This window comes from Hemicordylus capensis, chromosome 4 (genome assembly GCF_027244095.1).
Source record: "Hemicordylus capensis ecotype Gifberg chromosome 4, rHemCap1.1.pri, whole genome shotgun sequence".
NCBI lineage: Eukaryota > Metazoa > Chordata > Lepidosauria > Squamata > Cordylidae > Hemicordylus > Hemicordylus capensis.
This window is the reverse complement of record NC_069660.1, coordinates 105,932,817-105,949,226: the sequence shown is the minus strand read 5'-3', so window position 1 is coordinate 105,949,226 and position 16,410 is coordinate 105,932,817. Positions and strand designations below refer to the sequence as shown.

The 16,410-nt window shown below is 46.3% G+C and overlaps 1 protein-coding gene and 1 long non-coding RNA gene across 5 annotated transcripts in view; one reads left to right on the top strand and one right to left on the bottom strand.

Moving 5' to 3' along the window:
- LOC128324476 (uncharacterized) overlaps nucleotides 1-16,410 on the bottom strand; it is a 78,304-nt gene that overhangs the window by 42,111 nt on the left and 19,783 nt on the right. The gene's annotated exons all lie outside the window — the stretch shown is intronic.
- WLS (Wnt ligand secretion mediator) overlaps nucleotides 1-16,410 on the top strand; it is a 167,447-nt gene that overhangs the window by 135,411 nt on the left and 15,626 nt on the right. For all 4 annotated transcript variants that reach the window (XM_053249100.1, XM_053249101.1, XM_053249102.1 and 1 more), the window contains 3 exons: nucleotides 1,197-1,358; nucleotides 2,687-2,823; nucleotides 5,839-6,007. In XM_053249100.1, the coding sequence (XP_053105075.1) occupies nucleotides 1,197-1,358; nucleotides 2,687-2,823; nucleotides 5,839-6,007 (468 nt within the window). The remainder of the gene's footprint in view (nucleotides 1-1,196; nucleotides 1,359-2,686; nucleotides 2,824-5,838; nucleotides 6,008-16,410) is intronic.

Sequence of the window (16,410 nt, the reverse complement as noted above, 5' to 3'; positions counted from 1 at the left end):
CATTCCTCCCAAAGAAGCTCAAGGGGAAGTAAATATTCCAGGCATCTCTGCAGTTCCCAGCCACCCTGAGCGAGTAACGAGCTTACTCTTGGTCACTCGCTGGCTGCTCCCATGGAGTGCTACAGCCACCCAGCTTTCCCTGCACCAGTGCTGGGCGACTTTTGAAGAGACCACCACCACCCTTCTCCTACCTGGGACAGTTGCCCCTTGAGCGGCTGCCTCCTTGTGATGGGAGCTGGAAATTCTCAAATGGAATTCCGACATTTTCCAAAGTGCACAGTCATATTAAGCTTTATTTTATTGCAACATAGTATAGGAGAATGATAGTTCTGGAGAGTCGGAAAGGGCCCTTTTCCTCTTAGCGGGGCAGATAATGGATGGTGGTATTCATTTTTTCATAGATGAATGAAAACCAGCTTGAAAGTTGTATGAATAAAAAATTTAAATTTAAATGTGGCATGTAGAAACTTAAAAAATGACACCTATAAAAAGTTTTTTTGTGCAAACTGTGTTACACAAGATTAAGCCCATTATTTCCAGTGGGCTTACTGTTATGTACAAGTTTGTTAAAAACCCAAAGTTACTGTATTTTAAATGGCACAGCCGGGAAATGCTTAACTAACAAGCAGAAGGTTGCCGGTTCGAATCCCTACTGGGACTATATTGGGCAGCAGCAATATAGAAAGATGCTGAAAGGCATCATCTCATACTGTGCAGGAGGAGGCAATGGTAAACCCCTCCTGTATTCTACCAAACAAAATCACAGGGCTCTGTGGGTGCCAGGAGTCGAAATTGACTTGACAGCACACTTTACCTTTACTGTATTTTTGATATGGACAAATGTGAAAATTGGCATGAATGTTGACTAAATCACAAATATTAATAAAAGTTTTCTATGTAGAAATCAAATACATTGTGTGTTTTTATGTATACAGTTATTGGATATATATTTATTGGATATATCTGTCCTCTCTCGAGAGGGAGAGAGATATCTCACTCAACATTATATGGAAGTATCAAAGGCAAAGTATTATGTGTCTGTGGTCAAGCTAATTATTTGGGGTGACTTCCTTCATTTAGAAGAGTAATTGGAAATGGAGGGAGGGAAATATTGATTCACTTGGGATACTGTAGTATGTAAGGGTACCCATGTTTTAACAAATCAATGATGTATCTTTTGCCTACTGTTTCAATAGACTATCGAAAATGAAGGCCGACAGTATGAATGTGATGCAGTACCATTTATGGAGATTGGAACTGTTGCTCACAAATTCTATCTCATCAACATTCGTCTCCCTGTGAATGAAAAGAAAGGCATCAATGTGGGAATTGGAGTAATAAAAGATATTGGTCTAGTGGTAAGCATTCAGTCATTTAATCCTTGAGTGCTCTTTCTTTCCTTCATAAACTACAAGCATTGTAGTTGCTAGTGGAACCAGATGCAAGTGACCAAACTTATTTCATATGAGACATTCCTTGGAAGATGGTGACGTGACACAACTCCTGATTGGTTGAACTGAGGAAGATGGAAACTTAGAATTGTGGAGGGCAGTGGAGCACCACACCCATGACATCTGGGAACCCTAACAAAAGCAAAAACCCACCCAATTCAGAAGTGTGTTTTGTGTTGGGTTTTTCCTTTGTGAAAGGAATATTGTGCCAGAAATTTTATGTTCCATGCACAGAAAACATGAGCTTAAGAGTGTATTAGGAAACATATATAGTCAGTCTGTTAGCTGTGTGGAATGTTGTCCCTACACAGAGCCTCTGTGTTCCCTGTGGATTTTCCCTTTGATGGCTCTCCAGTTGTTATCCTTCTCTTTCCCCAGCACATTAACTAGCTTTTCACTTGCTCTGCTGGTGATCGCTTCCTTGACTGCTTCTACAAGTAAGCAATTTTATTATGCCTGACCACCAGCACTTGTCTTTCACTTGTTGTCTGTATTTTGTAAGTCAGCTGGAGAGATAACACCTCCCATAACTGAGTTTCTGAGATCAAATGGCTAAAACAAGAAACTATGGAAAATAAGATATGGGTATAAAGAAGACTATTTTTTACAGGGGGGGAAGTGTGTGTGTGTGTTGTCCAGACAACAAATTCCTATTGTTTGATCGAGGCAGAACGGATGCAAAAGTCCTCTTGAAAGCACCAGCTAATGTGGCGTTCTCTCTGCTAAGATACTCTTATTGCCTTCTTTAGACATGAATAAAGTTTCCACTAGGAATATCTCTGAAAGTTCCTACAGTGTATTTCAAGTGTACGTTTTTTAGTATCTGCTGTTAGATCAGTCAGTGCCAATGGATTTGGTTGCTTCAAGTTTTTAATGTAATGATTGAACAGTGTGTAAATTTTTTTTACAGAAAAGAGTTGCCATAAGTGGTAATTTGAGGTTTGTTGGATTTGGTTTATGCTCAGAATTTGCTTAGGCGTGTGGAAGGTGGATATCTCTTCCAAGCAGTCTAGTAAAAATTCCCTTGAAAGAGATTATTTCAAAACACAAGTGTACATTGGGAACAAACCATTACTTTCGTGCAGCTGTTTTTTCTCTTGTTCTTGAGAAGATCAGAACTCTTGGAAGATGGTCACTACATGAGCGTCACAATGTGGGTTGCTGTGCATAGTGCAGAATAGAGCTTGTGATGGTAAAGTGGAGAAATGCATTTTGAAATTTGCTCTCCCTTCCAGGGTATCCATCAAAATGGAGGCTTTACAAAAATATGGTTTGCAATGAAAACTTTCCTTACACCTAGCATCATTATCATCATGGTTTGGTACTGGAGACGGATCACAATGATGACACGGGCACCCGTTCTGTTGGAAAAGTGAGTCAAGTTGTCTCAAAGAACTTCAAAACCCAGTGTTTGGAAAGAGTTGTTGCACCTAATTGGCTATGGAATAGCAATCCTTGTGCTGGTGGTTCATTATGCACGGGGCTGTCCTTAGGGCAGAGCAAGCAGGGTGACCACCTTTGGCCCCATTATTTTAATCCCAATTAAAATTAACTGGAAGCCCCCCCGCCCCACAGGCTGATTTCCCCAGACCCTGCACCTCACCTGCGCTCTTGAAGAATTATGCACTTTGTGTGTATGACGTGCATCTAGTAGTGTGATATACTAACCCGCTGTATGTAACACTTGGCTTGTATGCTAAATTCCTATTCTCTCTGTGTATGCTCTTGAGCATACACATTTGAGCTGAATTTGCTACACTGGTTGAACCAATTGCCCCCACCTCCCAAGAATTGCTAAAATATTCTTAAAATAAGACAAACATAATTGGCTAGTCTTCAGTGAACTTTTTATAAGCTTATAGGAGGAAAAAGTGAAAAATTGCCCTAGTAAAAATTGGACAAAGTACCACTATGATACTTGGGCCAATATGTAGGACAGGACTGCTCAAGTTCAGCCCTCCTGCGGATGTTGGCCTACAACTCCCATAATCCCTGGCTATTGGCCACTATGGCTGGAGTGGAAGCTGTAGTCCAGAAACAGCTGGAGGACCAAAATTGGAAACAGCTGGAGGCCCTGATGTAGGATGAACATGACATCTAAACTGGACAGTGGACAGCCAACTGTTGCCCTTCTTCTTTGAATCATTGAACATTACAGAATAACCAGCTGACCCCGCACAGAGCATCTGTGCAGTTGTGTACTGAGCCTGTGACTAGGGATGGGTCCGGACCAGTCCGGAGGCCATGGTAAAGGCCTCCGGACTGTCCGGACCTGGCCGGTTCGGTTCGGGTGGAGGGGGTTTCTTTAAGGGCAAGGGAGGGTTTACTTACCCCTCCCGCCGCTTTCCCCCCTCCAGGGCTTGTATATATTGTAATAATTGGGGCGGCAGGATACCTCCCTGCCGCCCCTTGTCCCTCTGAATGCCGCCTCCAGGACGGGGTGGGCGCGCACGCGGCTCTGCAAAAGAAAGATCCTGAGGACTCACGTTTTAAAAGTCATCTGGGAGCCGGAAGTGAGGGTGGGCTGGGCGCGTCTGTGCGTCATCCCTAGCGGAACTCCTCGCAGTGGCTGCTGGCGGCAGCTCTGGATGGGGGAGCCGCCGAGCAGAGAGGCGCAGGAGGCCGGCTCGGTGCTGTGCCGGCTTCTCGTTGGGGTTTACCATTGCCATCAGTAGTTAACTTTTAAAACGTGAGTCCTCAGGATCTTTCCTTCGCAGAGCCGCGCACACGCCCACCCCGTCCTGGAGGCGGCATTCAGAGGGACAAGGGGCGGTAGGGAGGTATCCTGCCGCCCCAGTTATTACAATATATACGAGCCCTGGAGGGGGAAAAGCGGCGGGAGGGGTAAGTAAACCCTCCCCGCCCTTAAAGAAACCCACCCCACAGTGCCGGACCACAGCTCTGCGGTTCCGTGCACACCCCTACCTGTGACATCCCCCGCAGCTTGCTCGCTCTCTTGCTCGCTCGCTCTCCCCCCCGCAGCTTGCTTGCTCGCTCCCCCCCCCCGCAGCTCGCTCCCCCCCCCGCAGCTCTCCCCATTGGGCGGGCCCGGGCCAGGCCATCCCACCACCGCCTCCCACCTTCTCCTCCCAGCTGGTAGGGCTTTGCCCGCTGTCTGCCCACCTCCTCACCACCGCCATCATTTATCCCCACCACTGCCTCCTCTTCCTGGCCAGCGGGGCTTCGCCCACCGTCCACCCACCTCTTCTGGCCAGAGGGGCTTCGCCTGCTGGCCCTCCACCTCTGCATCCTGACCGCTGCCATTATTTCTCTCCGCTTCGGTGCTGGAACTCTTGCATGCTCTAGAGCAGTGATTCTCAAACTTGGGTCCTCAGGTGTTATTGGACTTCAACTCCCATAGTCCCCAACCAAAGGCCACTGAGGCTGGGGATTATGGGAGTTGAAGTCCAATAACACCTGAGGACCCAAGTTTGAGAATCCCTGCTCTAGAGCATCTGTGCATTAGTACTTGGTCGTGGCTGCAGCATTGCTGCTGCCTATTGGCCAAGCTGCAACCCCCTATCCCCAGAGACCTCCCCACCCTCACCCGAGCCCTGCTCCTGCTCCTGCTCCTCCCTTCAGGAGCAGCACCAGTGGTTGACCGGGTAGTTCCTCGCTGCTGCCACCACCATGGCCACTCGTTCCCCTCAGGCTACTGACAGGCCCGGGCCCATCCCTTGCCTGACTGCCTCCCTCTTACAGTGGCCTCAGTAGCCCCAAACAGCAGCAGTGGTTGCCTGGACCCTTCCTCGCTGCCAGTGCCGCCATGGCCACTCATTCCCCTCAGGCTGCTGACAGGCTCAGGACCATCCCTTGCCCTTCCTTCTGTCTCTCTTCCCCCTCTCCTCTTTTTCTCTTTCTCTCTCCTCCACTCGCTCTTCTTCACTCTTTCTTCCTTCTCCCTTCATGTTTTTTCTTCCTCCCTCCCCGAGTTAACAGATTTTGTTCATTTACACAACGGCAGCCTCCTTCTCCTGAAGGGGCTCTTTCCTCCCTCACAACCTGTCTTTTTGCAGATCCCTGCATGTTATCCTTTTATATCAAGAACATCATCCGACCAGTAACAGCTGCATTCCAACTGATCTTAACCTTCACAGGTCCCTCCTCCTTATCTGCATAGGGAATCCCCACTGCCCAATCACCATGGTGCTTCTGCTCTCACAGGCGCCTTCTCCCTATCTGCATATGGAATCCCCACTGCCCAATCAGGTGCTTCTGCTTGTAAACTCAGCCAATCGCCTCCTTCCTACCACGTCGCCGCGCATGGCCCGTCTACAAAAAATAAGTATATAGATGTTCGCAACTTTTGAGTCTTGTTGGCATGACTGTGGTGACTTTCTCTGAAATGTAAGCTAAGTTTTCACGAACTGTTGCCTCCTTATTTCAGAGTTATCTTTGCTCTTGGGATTTCCATGACCTTCATAAACATCCCAGTAGAGTGGTTCTCTATTGGATATGACTGGACATGGATGTTGCTGTTTGGAGATATTCGCCAAGGAATCTTCTATGCTATGCTTTTGTCTTTTTGGATTATCTTCTGTGGGGAGCATATGATGGTAGGTATCATTTGCATTTGTGAGTGCATACAGACTTTTTTTTTGTCTCTCTAAACTTGCTTTTACTAGCCAAGAAAAAGAAGTTTTAGAATTTGCTTTCATTCTGTAGAGAAGAGTCACAAGATCAGTAAAGCGGGATCTATATCTGGATTTTCATTCCATGTACCATGGACTGAGCTGAATCTATTATATATTTTGAATAATTTGTGTGAAATGAAGTCATACTTCCCGAATACCTACAGATACCAAACTTTGACATACACAGACTTCTCATGAATGCAGTACTTTTTACACTAGAATGTGTTCAGGGAAACATTTTTTAAAGCAATTCTTAATATAATCATACATTAACTGTTGTTGTTCAACAGGTTTTTAACCATCAATCAGATCAAGAGTTCAAAAATAGCATCATGCCCAAGAGAAACAGAATATCTTTCTCAGATTCAAATTTACCATATATGGTAATTTTTTAATAAAATGAATACTATTTGAAGTTGAAATCCTACACATTTCAAACTGTTCTTTTACTTCCCTTTTGCAAGCAGATTAATAAAACATATATTTAATTTATTGAACTTCCTTGTAAGTGTAATATATGCAAAATGACTTTGTCCAGTCAACAATGGGCCTCGCCTACTTGTTCAAAATAAGAGTGTGTATAAGGCAGCAACTGGGTTTCAGACCTGCTCTTGTGACTTCTTGGAACATAATGTAACATTTAGTTGCCTGACATTGGTATTGAAGCTTTAAAGCAGATTCTCAATGAAAGTGCAACCTTTTGAGTTTTCTTAGATATGAGGATTTAGGGATGTGCAAGAACCAGTTCAACCTCAATCAGTCCGCCATGAACCAGGGCAATTCAAGATTGAACCGGACTGCCCTTCAGGAAAGGGGGGCAATCGGAAATCGAACTGAAATAGGTTCGAAGCAAACCAGTTTGGAGGTTCAAGGGCCAGTGGGGGTGGTGACAAGAAGCACATTTAAAAGTAATTTAGTAGGTCCTTAGCGGTGGTACTGCCACTCCAGGCAACTTCCAGGTGCGGTGGCGGCACAGCTCCGGCACTCACCTGGGCTCTGCACATGTGCAGGCTGCTGAAGGGAGCGCCGCTTCACCTGGAAGCTGCCTGGAACAGTGGCTCTGCTGGTAAGGACCTACCAAATTACTTTTTTAAAAAAAATTTAAAAAAATGTTTATTAAATGAATATAAAAGAGGGAAATTTAAAAAAAAAGTACAAGAGGAAAAAAGAGAAAGAAAAATGTTAATGAAGTATTTATACATCAACCCATGATTCAACTCTCTGTCACATCAGCTTTTGTCTAAACCACCACATTTAATTAAAGCCACTCTTTAAAAGTATCTAGGTAAAACCTCCAGTTAAGTAAATTAATCATGATTAAACCATGCTGATATTTTAAAAATTCAACTTCATGGATTCATTAGCAAAGAAAATCCAAATCTTGGATGAGGTATCCGCCCCTTTAACACATTGTATTATATAAAGGGTCCCCAAGTCACATGAAATGTATCCTCCGATTTGTTTTTTATCTGTATGAAGTAAGCCTGGCCATTGAAGCGTAATCCCAGAGTTTAAGAAACCACTCCTCTAGCGTCGGTAAAATATGTTTTTTCCAATAGGCAGCATACAGAATTCTCAAAGCACTTATCATGTATAAAGATAACTCCGTATATTCTGCAATTATATATGGCTTACTAATATTTAACAAAAAGATCTCTGATGCAAGGCAAAAATCTATTTTTAACATTTGCTACATCTTACTAAGAATTAACTTCCAAAATTTCTGAGCTTTAGAACATGTCCACCACATACAGTAAAAGGTTCCTGGCTGATTTGTACACTTCCAACAGTTAACGGGATACTGATTGTCTATCTTCGAAATCATCATTGGGGTAATATACCAACGGAAAAACATTTTATACCAATTTTCTCTTAGAGTATTATTTGCTGTAAATTTAATATTGACTTTCCATTGAAATTCCCATTTTTGCATATCTATTGTTTTGTTCAGGTTCTGCATCCATTTAATCTGAATCATACTTCACTTGCAACTTATATATATTACCCAGTAAATGTTCAGTATTTTTAGTTGTTCTTTCAAATTCTGTTAAATCTCTGAGGGTACCACCTTGTTTTTGTATTTCCTTCTGAACCATGCTGCTTATTTATAAATACTGAAACCAAGAAGGTTTGTTCGTTTATTTAACATATTTTATACCGCCCAAAACTTAAGTCTAATATAAATTAAACTTAATATAATTTATATAAAATTATGGTTTAATCACCAATTCCAAGGAAAAAGCCTACATAGACTTCATTTTTGTCTTTCCAATAAAGTTGTGCAAATTATACACAGCCTATCTCCAATGAGCAAGTATATAATTCTTTGTGAAAGTGTATATATTAAGAATTGATGCCAAGTGTGATAAAGCCTGTCTTATCCCTTTTATATCTTTGTCCCAGACACTCAACAAGCTACTTCTAATGGTTTGACCTTTTACCTCCACATCCGTTCTTCTTATATTGCATAAGTATTTATGCAATCCTTCTGGGAGACCTGCCTCCTCCATAGACATAATCCATCTGTATGGCTCTTTAATCCAATTCGTAATCCACGTGAGACAGCTGGCATGATAATATAACCTCAGATTTAGAATTCCCAAACCTCCACACTCTTTAACATCTTGCATTATCTTAAACTTTACTCTGGGTTTGTTACATAGCGACTCATGTTCCGTTGCGACTCATTCAATGTCTTTTCTTCTATTTTTATTGGAATCATTTGAAAAGAAAATTAATCCTAGGATGGATGTTTGTTTTAATTGTTGATATTCCGCCTAACCTGGAAAGATTCTGTTTTTTCCACCTATGTATGTCCACCATCATGTTCTTCCAAATTGGCAAATAGTTATTTTTAAATAGATCTTTATTAGAAGTCGTCAGTTTTATCCCCAAATATTTAATTGGATTGGTATTTACATGGAAACCTGCCTTTTCTTTCAAATATTCCATGTCTGATCCTTTTAAATTCCATGTAATAATCTGTGTTTTATTTTTATTAATCGTATATCCCGAAATCATACTATAACAATGAATATGTTCCATTACTTTGGGTTGTGTGATTGTAAGAACCACATCATCTGCATAGAGTTTTATTTTATGTTCTTGCCTAGCCATCTTTATTCCAGAAATTTTATTCTCCATATGAATCTTCCTTGCCAATGGTTCGAGCTCTAAAATAAACAATAGTGGTGAAAGCGGGCTTCTCGGTTGTTGTTGCTAGGGACACCTCTGGGTTATCCTTTCCCACTAGCTCCAAGGCAGGACAGATTTGATTCGCCGAAAGAGATTTGGCCGCGCCTCCTTGGTGCTAGGGAGATAACCCCGCCCAGTTCTTTCTGTCCTCGCTCAGCTCCAGGCAGACGTTTCTCTCTTCAGCTCCGCGTTTTCCTCTATAATTGGTCTTCTGTCATGAGTTTTTCCTTGTGTTTCTTGCCATCCGTCACCACAACCCTTGTCTCCTTCGTGTTAACCTTAAAAAAAAAATCGTCGTTGTCTTCGTCTCCCCCCTCCCCCCTCGCTCCCCTTGTATGGAGTTTGAGCGTAGGGGAAAGATTATACTAGTGCCACGCGGACCCCGCCAAGAGCCGTTTGGTCCTGGCACTTCAAGCCGCTTGGGCTAATCTGCCCTGAGGGAACCCTCTCACCTGCTCCGAAGGCTGGCTCCCCCGAGCCTTCGCTCTCCCCGCCGGCAGCCTCAGCGACTACAGCGCTCTTCTTAGCAGACCGCTCGCCTTTCCAGCTGGCGGTCCAAGCGGCAGCAGCGCTCTCCATTCCCCCCGCCACGTCCTCCAGTACAGCTGCGCTGCCCGCGACGGCAATGGCCGCCTCAGAGCCGCCCGCGCCGCTCGCTTCTCAGCCTCCTGCTGTTCTCCCGCCTTCGGGCTGCGAGACACGCACCTCGGCGGCCAGACGGGCAACGAAGACGCTTTCTTCAATTGATAGCCAGCGTTTTGTAAGGTTGCCTTGTACTAATCCGCCTCCCACCTCGCTAGAGATACGAGAAATAGCTGTGAGGCACAAGCATGAAAGGGCGGAGGAGAGGGCAAAAATGGCACGAAAGGAGGGGGCGGTGGCCATTTTGGAGCTTCCCAGCCAACACTCTGCAGAAGCTTTGTGTGTGGAATCTCCTGTTAGAGAGGCGCCTGGGGAGCCTTTGGACTCTATAAATGCTACTCTGGGGCACACTAGTTTGTCAGGTGCTGGCGTTTCTTCAGCTTCCAAGCCTACTATAACCATTCCCAAATCAGTACCACCCGAATGGCAGGCGTGGTTTAAAAACGGCATTACAGAAACTGTGTACCAACTCAAACCTGCTAAGAAAGGGAAGAAAAAATATAAAAAGAGGAAGAGGGACTCCTCCTCCTCCGAAAGTTCTTCCTCCAGCTCAGACGATAGCCCTGCACCTAAAAAGGCAAAGGCAAAGGCAAAGAAAAAGCACCTCCAAACTAAAAAGGCTAAAAAGCCAGCAAGGCACCCTCCCCCCTCTCCTCACTCCTCTGAGATTTCTGAGCATGACTCCGGGGATCCTACCCTGATCAATCCCAGACCAGTAAAATCAAAGGTTCCCGATGTTTCAGATTCTGATGCAGCGGATAGCCCTTCTAACCCGGGAGGGCTGCCACAAGACCCCAAACCTCCAGACAGGGAGGAAGGAGAGTGGTCTGGAGGGGAGGACAATGAGGCCGTTTCGGTCTCCCAGAGACTGTTTGTGGCTGAGGACTATAATCCACTAATGTCTCAAATGCTTAAAACGATAGGGCTCCATCAGAGCACGCCTCCTGATAACGCCACGTCTGATAAAGGGGAGGTAGTCTTCCCGCGGGCGAAACCTAGAGACATTCTCCTGCCTTTTCCTAACTTATTCACAGAAGTGGTGAAGCAGAAATGGCTACTTCCTGCAGCTAACAGAAAGCCTATGTCAGTGACTAACCGTTTCTATTCCTACCAGCAGGAACCATCTGACCTGCTCAAGACACCCTGCGCCGATGCCCCCATCGCCCAGCTGGTCTCCAATTTGTTGGTCCCACAGGATGGTGAGGTAACTCTAAAGGACCCAGCCGATAAAAAGGCTGAGCTTGCCTTTAAAAGGGTGGACGATAACTCCTCATTGTCCACTCGAGCGGCCACCGCAGCCTCTATGGCCACGAGAGCTTCCCTTTTGTGGCTGGACGATCTGCTTAATGACATGCCCTCTGATCCAGTTAAACTAAAGCAACAACTGGTCAAGATGCAGAAGGCTCCGGCCTTTATAGCGGATGCAACATTGGACTCTGTAAGATTTTCCTCAAGGGTTGCTGCCGCATCAGTGTTGGGATGTCGCCACCTGTGGCTAAAAAACTGGTCAGTCGACAATACGTCAAAGGGTAACCTGACCGCTGTGCCTTACGACGCGACTAAGCTGTTTGTGGAGGCCGCCCTCAAGGACGTCCTCGTAGAATCATACGACAAACGCAAAACCATGCCTCTGGCTGGCCGCAAGTCCGACCACGCATTTAAAAGAAATTTTTCTCAGTCACAGCCCTTTCGAGGCTCCCGCCCCTTTGGGGCAGAGACAGAGACACTAAGCAGCAGCGTGCTTCCTGGGGATGCCAACGCTCCTCCTATAGGGGCAGGCAGTTCTTCAAATCCCAGCCCTCTACAACCAAACAAAAATCAACTCAATGACGCCCCTCAGGGCTCCTTGGGGGGTCGCCTGGGGCGCTTCCTCCCCGTCTGGGAGTCCTCCGTAAAAGACATTTGGGTTCTTCAGGTCATCCATACGGGGTACAGAATAGAGCTGGACGCCCCTCCCCCCCGCAAGGTTCCTTCCTACTCCGAGGTCTCAGTCTGTGCCGAAGCACTCAGAGATGTCCCAGGCAATCATGCACCTATTAGAAATTGGAGCAGTAGAACCAGTCCCACCTGCCCAGGAGGGGAGAGGAGTCTATTCTATTCTCTTCACCGTCCCCAAAAGAGATGGATCCTGGCGAGCCGTCTTGGACTTAAAATATGTAAACAAGTGGGTAAGGCAGGAGCGCTTTCGCATGGACACGTTGCGATCAATCACGGAGGCCTTGCACCATCTAAACCTCCTAGCGTCCGTCGATCTCAAAGAGGCCTACCTACATATACCAATTCATCAGGAGAGCAGAAGACTGCTGCGTTTCAAGTACGCGGGCCTCCACTACCAATATGCAGCTCTCCCATTTGGCCTCTCATCCGCCCCCAGAGTCTTCACCAAAGTGCTGGCTCCCCTGGTGGCACACCTCCGGCTACAGGGGGTAAGGATTATGGCATACCTCGACGATTTGTTCCTTCATTCGCACTCGTACCCAGAGGCACAGCAACACCTTTCGATAAATCTCTCAGAACTGGAGCGCCATGGCTTTGTAGTCAACCGTACAAAGAGTCAGCTCATCCCGTCCCGCCAGCTTCGTCACCTGGGTGTTCTCATCGATACAGAGAAGGATCGGCTCTTCCTGCCTCAGGATCGCTTCGTGACGATCAGGGAGGAAGTACGGAGCGTGCTGCAGTCTCTGTCCCCTTGGCTACTATCTCTGGCAAGAATCCTGGGACTGATGGTCGCCACCATAGAAGTAGTTGCATGGGCCCGACTTCATTACAGACCCCTCCAGTGGTTCCTGCTCCCCCACCAGCGTTCCATCGCTCGGCAGAGGAAGGTGAGGCTGAGGCTGACCCCCACTATCAGGATATCCCTCCTCTGGTGGCTTTCTCCGATGCACCTTCTCCAGGGGAAGGAGTTTCTGGACTCCCCCAAGATCATAGTGACCACGGACGCCAGCAACAGAGGCTGGGGTGCCCATTGCCTCAGCCTGACGGCCCAAGGCCTGTGGACAGACGCAGAAAAGAAACACAGCATCAACTGGAGGGAGCTTCGTGCCATTCGGCTGGCGCTCCTAGCCTTCCACTCGACAATCCGCAAGCGGCACTTGTTGGTGAAAACCGACAACAACACCGCAAAGGTGCACGTAAATCGGCAAGGGGGTACCCACTCGACATCACTGCACCAGGAGGCGGTCCATCTACTCTCTTGGGCAGAGAGGGAGCTGGAGTCACTGACAGCTCATCACATGAAGGGACCTGAATGTACTGGCAGACTGGCTCAGCAGGGAAGACGTTCAGCCAGGGGAGTGGTCACTTCACTCGGCCACCTTCCAAGCTATCGTGGGCAGAATGGGGATCCCAGTGATCGACATCTTCGCCTCTCCGCTGAATGCCCAACTACCTCGGTTCATGACCAGGTTTCCATGCCGGACGGCGGCGGCATTGGATGCTCTGTCGACGGAATGGCCGGAAGGCTTGCTGTACGCCTACCCCCCAACTCCCCTGATCTCCAGGGTCCTGAGGATACGGCTCCTGCGGGCCCAAGCCATTCTAATAGCTCCGTTTTGGCCGCGTCGCCCTTGGTTTCCAGAGCTCCTTCACCTGTCCAAGGAACCTCCCTGGGAACTCCCGGTCCGTCCCGACCTGCTCTCCCAAGGCCCAGTACTGCATCCCAATCCAGGAAGGTTAAGGCTTGCCGCTTGGAGACTGAGCGGCGCTAACCGCATATATCAATGCACCTGGAGGGCATTTCTGTGTTGGTCCTCCCGTCACTCCGTTCCTAGGGGCAGCGCCAACTTACGCCACCTCCTTCTCTTCCTGCAGGAGGGTTTGGAAAAAGGATTGTGTCCAAACACCTTAAAACGCCAGGCAGCTTCCTTAGTAGGCCTAATATCGGGAAATAGGTCAGACACTTGGCAAACCTACCCGCATCTGAAACGTTTTCTTCGGGGAGCGACCTTGTTGTCTCTGCCAACGGTACACCGTTTCCCATCGTGGGACCTACATGTCGTTTTAAAGGCGCTTCAAAAGACTCCTTTTGAGCCGATTGCAAGTATTCCGCTCAGGGTACTTTCCTTTAAACTTGCCTTCCTAGTGGCAGTAACCTCAGCAAGGCGAATTTCAGAGTTGAGAGCCCTATCCATACACAGGTCATTCTGTATCTTCTCCAAGGAAGCTGTGAGGCTAATCCTGGATCCCTTCGTCAGACCAAAGGTCGCTTCAGTTTTTCATCAGTCTCAAGATGTGTTGCTCCCTTCATTTTTCCCCCATCCTGTGCATGAGGGGGAAAGGCTGTGGCACAACCTGGATGTCCGGCGATGCCTCAAGAAATATATCAAGTGCACCGCCTCTTTTCGGAGCACAGACAAAATGTTTGTCTCGTTCCATCCTAGGTCCATGGGCTCTGCCGTGTCAGCACCCACAATCGCCCGCTGGATACGGGCGTGCATCACATTGGCATATGAGGTGCAGCATGTCTCTCCACCATCGGGCATCTCGGTGCACTCTACAAGGGCGGCAGCCACGTCAGCAGCATTCTCGTCTAATGCACCAGTTCAGGACATTTGTAGAGCTGCCACTTGGTCCACGCCTTCTACGTTTACCAGGCACTATAAAATTTAGACCCACACTGACATACAGGCCGCATTTGGCAGAAGGATGCTTCAGTGGGTCCTCCCTCGGGAGCAGGCCAGAGCGTACCCGCCCCGTGTTTTTGGCCAAGCTGTGGTATGTCCCAGAGGTGTCCCTGGCAACAACAACCGAGAAAGGAGCATTGGTTTTCACTTACCGTTAAGGCTTCTTCTGGTTGGTGTTGCCAGGGACACCTCAACCCACCCAGTTTGGCGCTCCTGGCCTCTTCTCGATGGGGGTTCTGTCTCCAGCCTCAATTTTGGGGTCTCCGTATTGTATGATTGCTTCAGTCAGGTCCCTTATGTTAGTACCTGTTGCTGTTTCCACCTTTCTAACATTTGGTTCTATCCTTGGTGTGTATCTGTTTCTCGGACAAAAGAACTGGGCGCGGTTATCTCCCTAGCACCAAGGAGGCGTGGCCAAATCTTTTTCGGCGAATCAAATCTGTCCTGCCTTTGAGCTAGTGGGAAAGGATAACCTAGAGGTGTCCCTGGCAACACCAACCAGAAGAAGCCTTCACGGTAAGTGAAAACCAATGCTCCTATCCTTGTCTAATACCTTTCTCAGTGGTACATGCCAGGGGCGTAACTATAATAGGGCAAGGGGAGACAGTTGTCTGGGGACTCACTGCCTTGGGGGGTCCCCAGAGGCAAGTCACATGACTGACTCCCCCAGCTACGCACCCAGCCGGGCTTTCTTCAGTTGTATTTATCCTCCGAAATTGATGTGAGTGTTAAGACCTGGAGCAACCATTTACAAAACTTTAAAAAAAATAATTTAGGATGATGTTCTATTGTGGCACATAGGTGCTCTGTGTGTGTGTGTGAGATAGGTGTTTATCTCTCTCTCTATATATATATATATACATATATATACATATATGTATGTATGTATGTATCCTATGTGCCACAATAGAACATCATCCTAAATTATTTTAGGATTATATATATAACTATGCTTTTTGTTACCACTATTCAGCCTCATTTAAGATTTCTTTACTTCATGAGCTGAGCTTCAGTGAGGGGGTGCATTTTAAAAGTTTGTCTCTGGGCCCACTCCAACCTTGCTATGCCCCTGGTACACACTTTAGATGATGTTCCAGTCACTATTATCTTTGCAGTTCGTTCCTGATGAATGCTTCGAATCCATGAAAGAAAACTCATTTCGTAATTCATCCTTTCCAACACTTTAAAAAGAAAAGACCAATCCAAACTATCAAAAGCTTTCTCCGCATCTAAAAATATCACTACTGCCTTCTTGTTTCCCATTGTAATATCTATGGCATTCAGGATATATCTTAAATTATCTTTCATATATCTCTTCAGTATGAACCCTGTTTGATCAGAATGTATTATCTCAGATATAAATCCCTTCAATCTGTTTGCTAAAATAGCAGAAAAAATCTTATAATCAACATCCAGTAATTATATAGGTCTGCATGATTCTGGGCAAGTTGGATCATTGCCTTCTTTGTATATCAAAGAAATAAAAGCTTCTTGCCATGAGGGAAGCAAGACATGTCAACGTTGTATTTCATTCATCACTAGGGTCAGTGGTTTAATTAACATTTCTTGAAATGATTTGTAATAGGCTGTTGTAAAACCATCCCACCCCAGTGAATTAGGCTTTAATTTGCATATCGCCTCCCTAATCTCCTCTTCCGCAATCGGGTTATTAAGTATTTCTTTCTGCTGTTCCTTAAATTTAATAACTTGTGAATCTTCCAGGTATTGTGAAATCTTTTCCATATCCAGTGTTCCCCTTCTGTATAATTGAGTATAATATTCCACAAACTGATCAATCATCTTCTCCATAGACGAAACAAATTCTTTGCCATTCCAAATGGAAGTAATAGTTCTCTTCTCCTG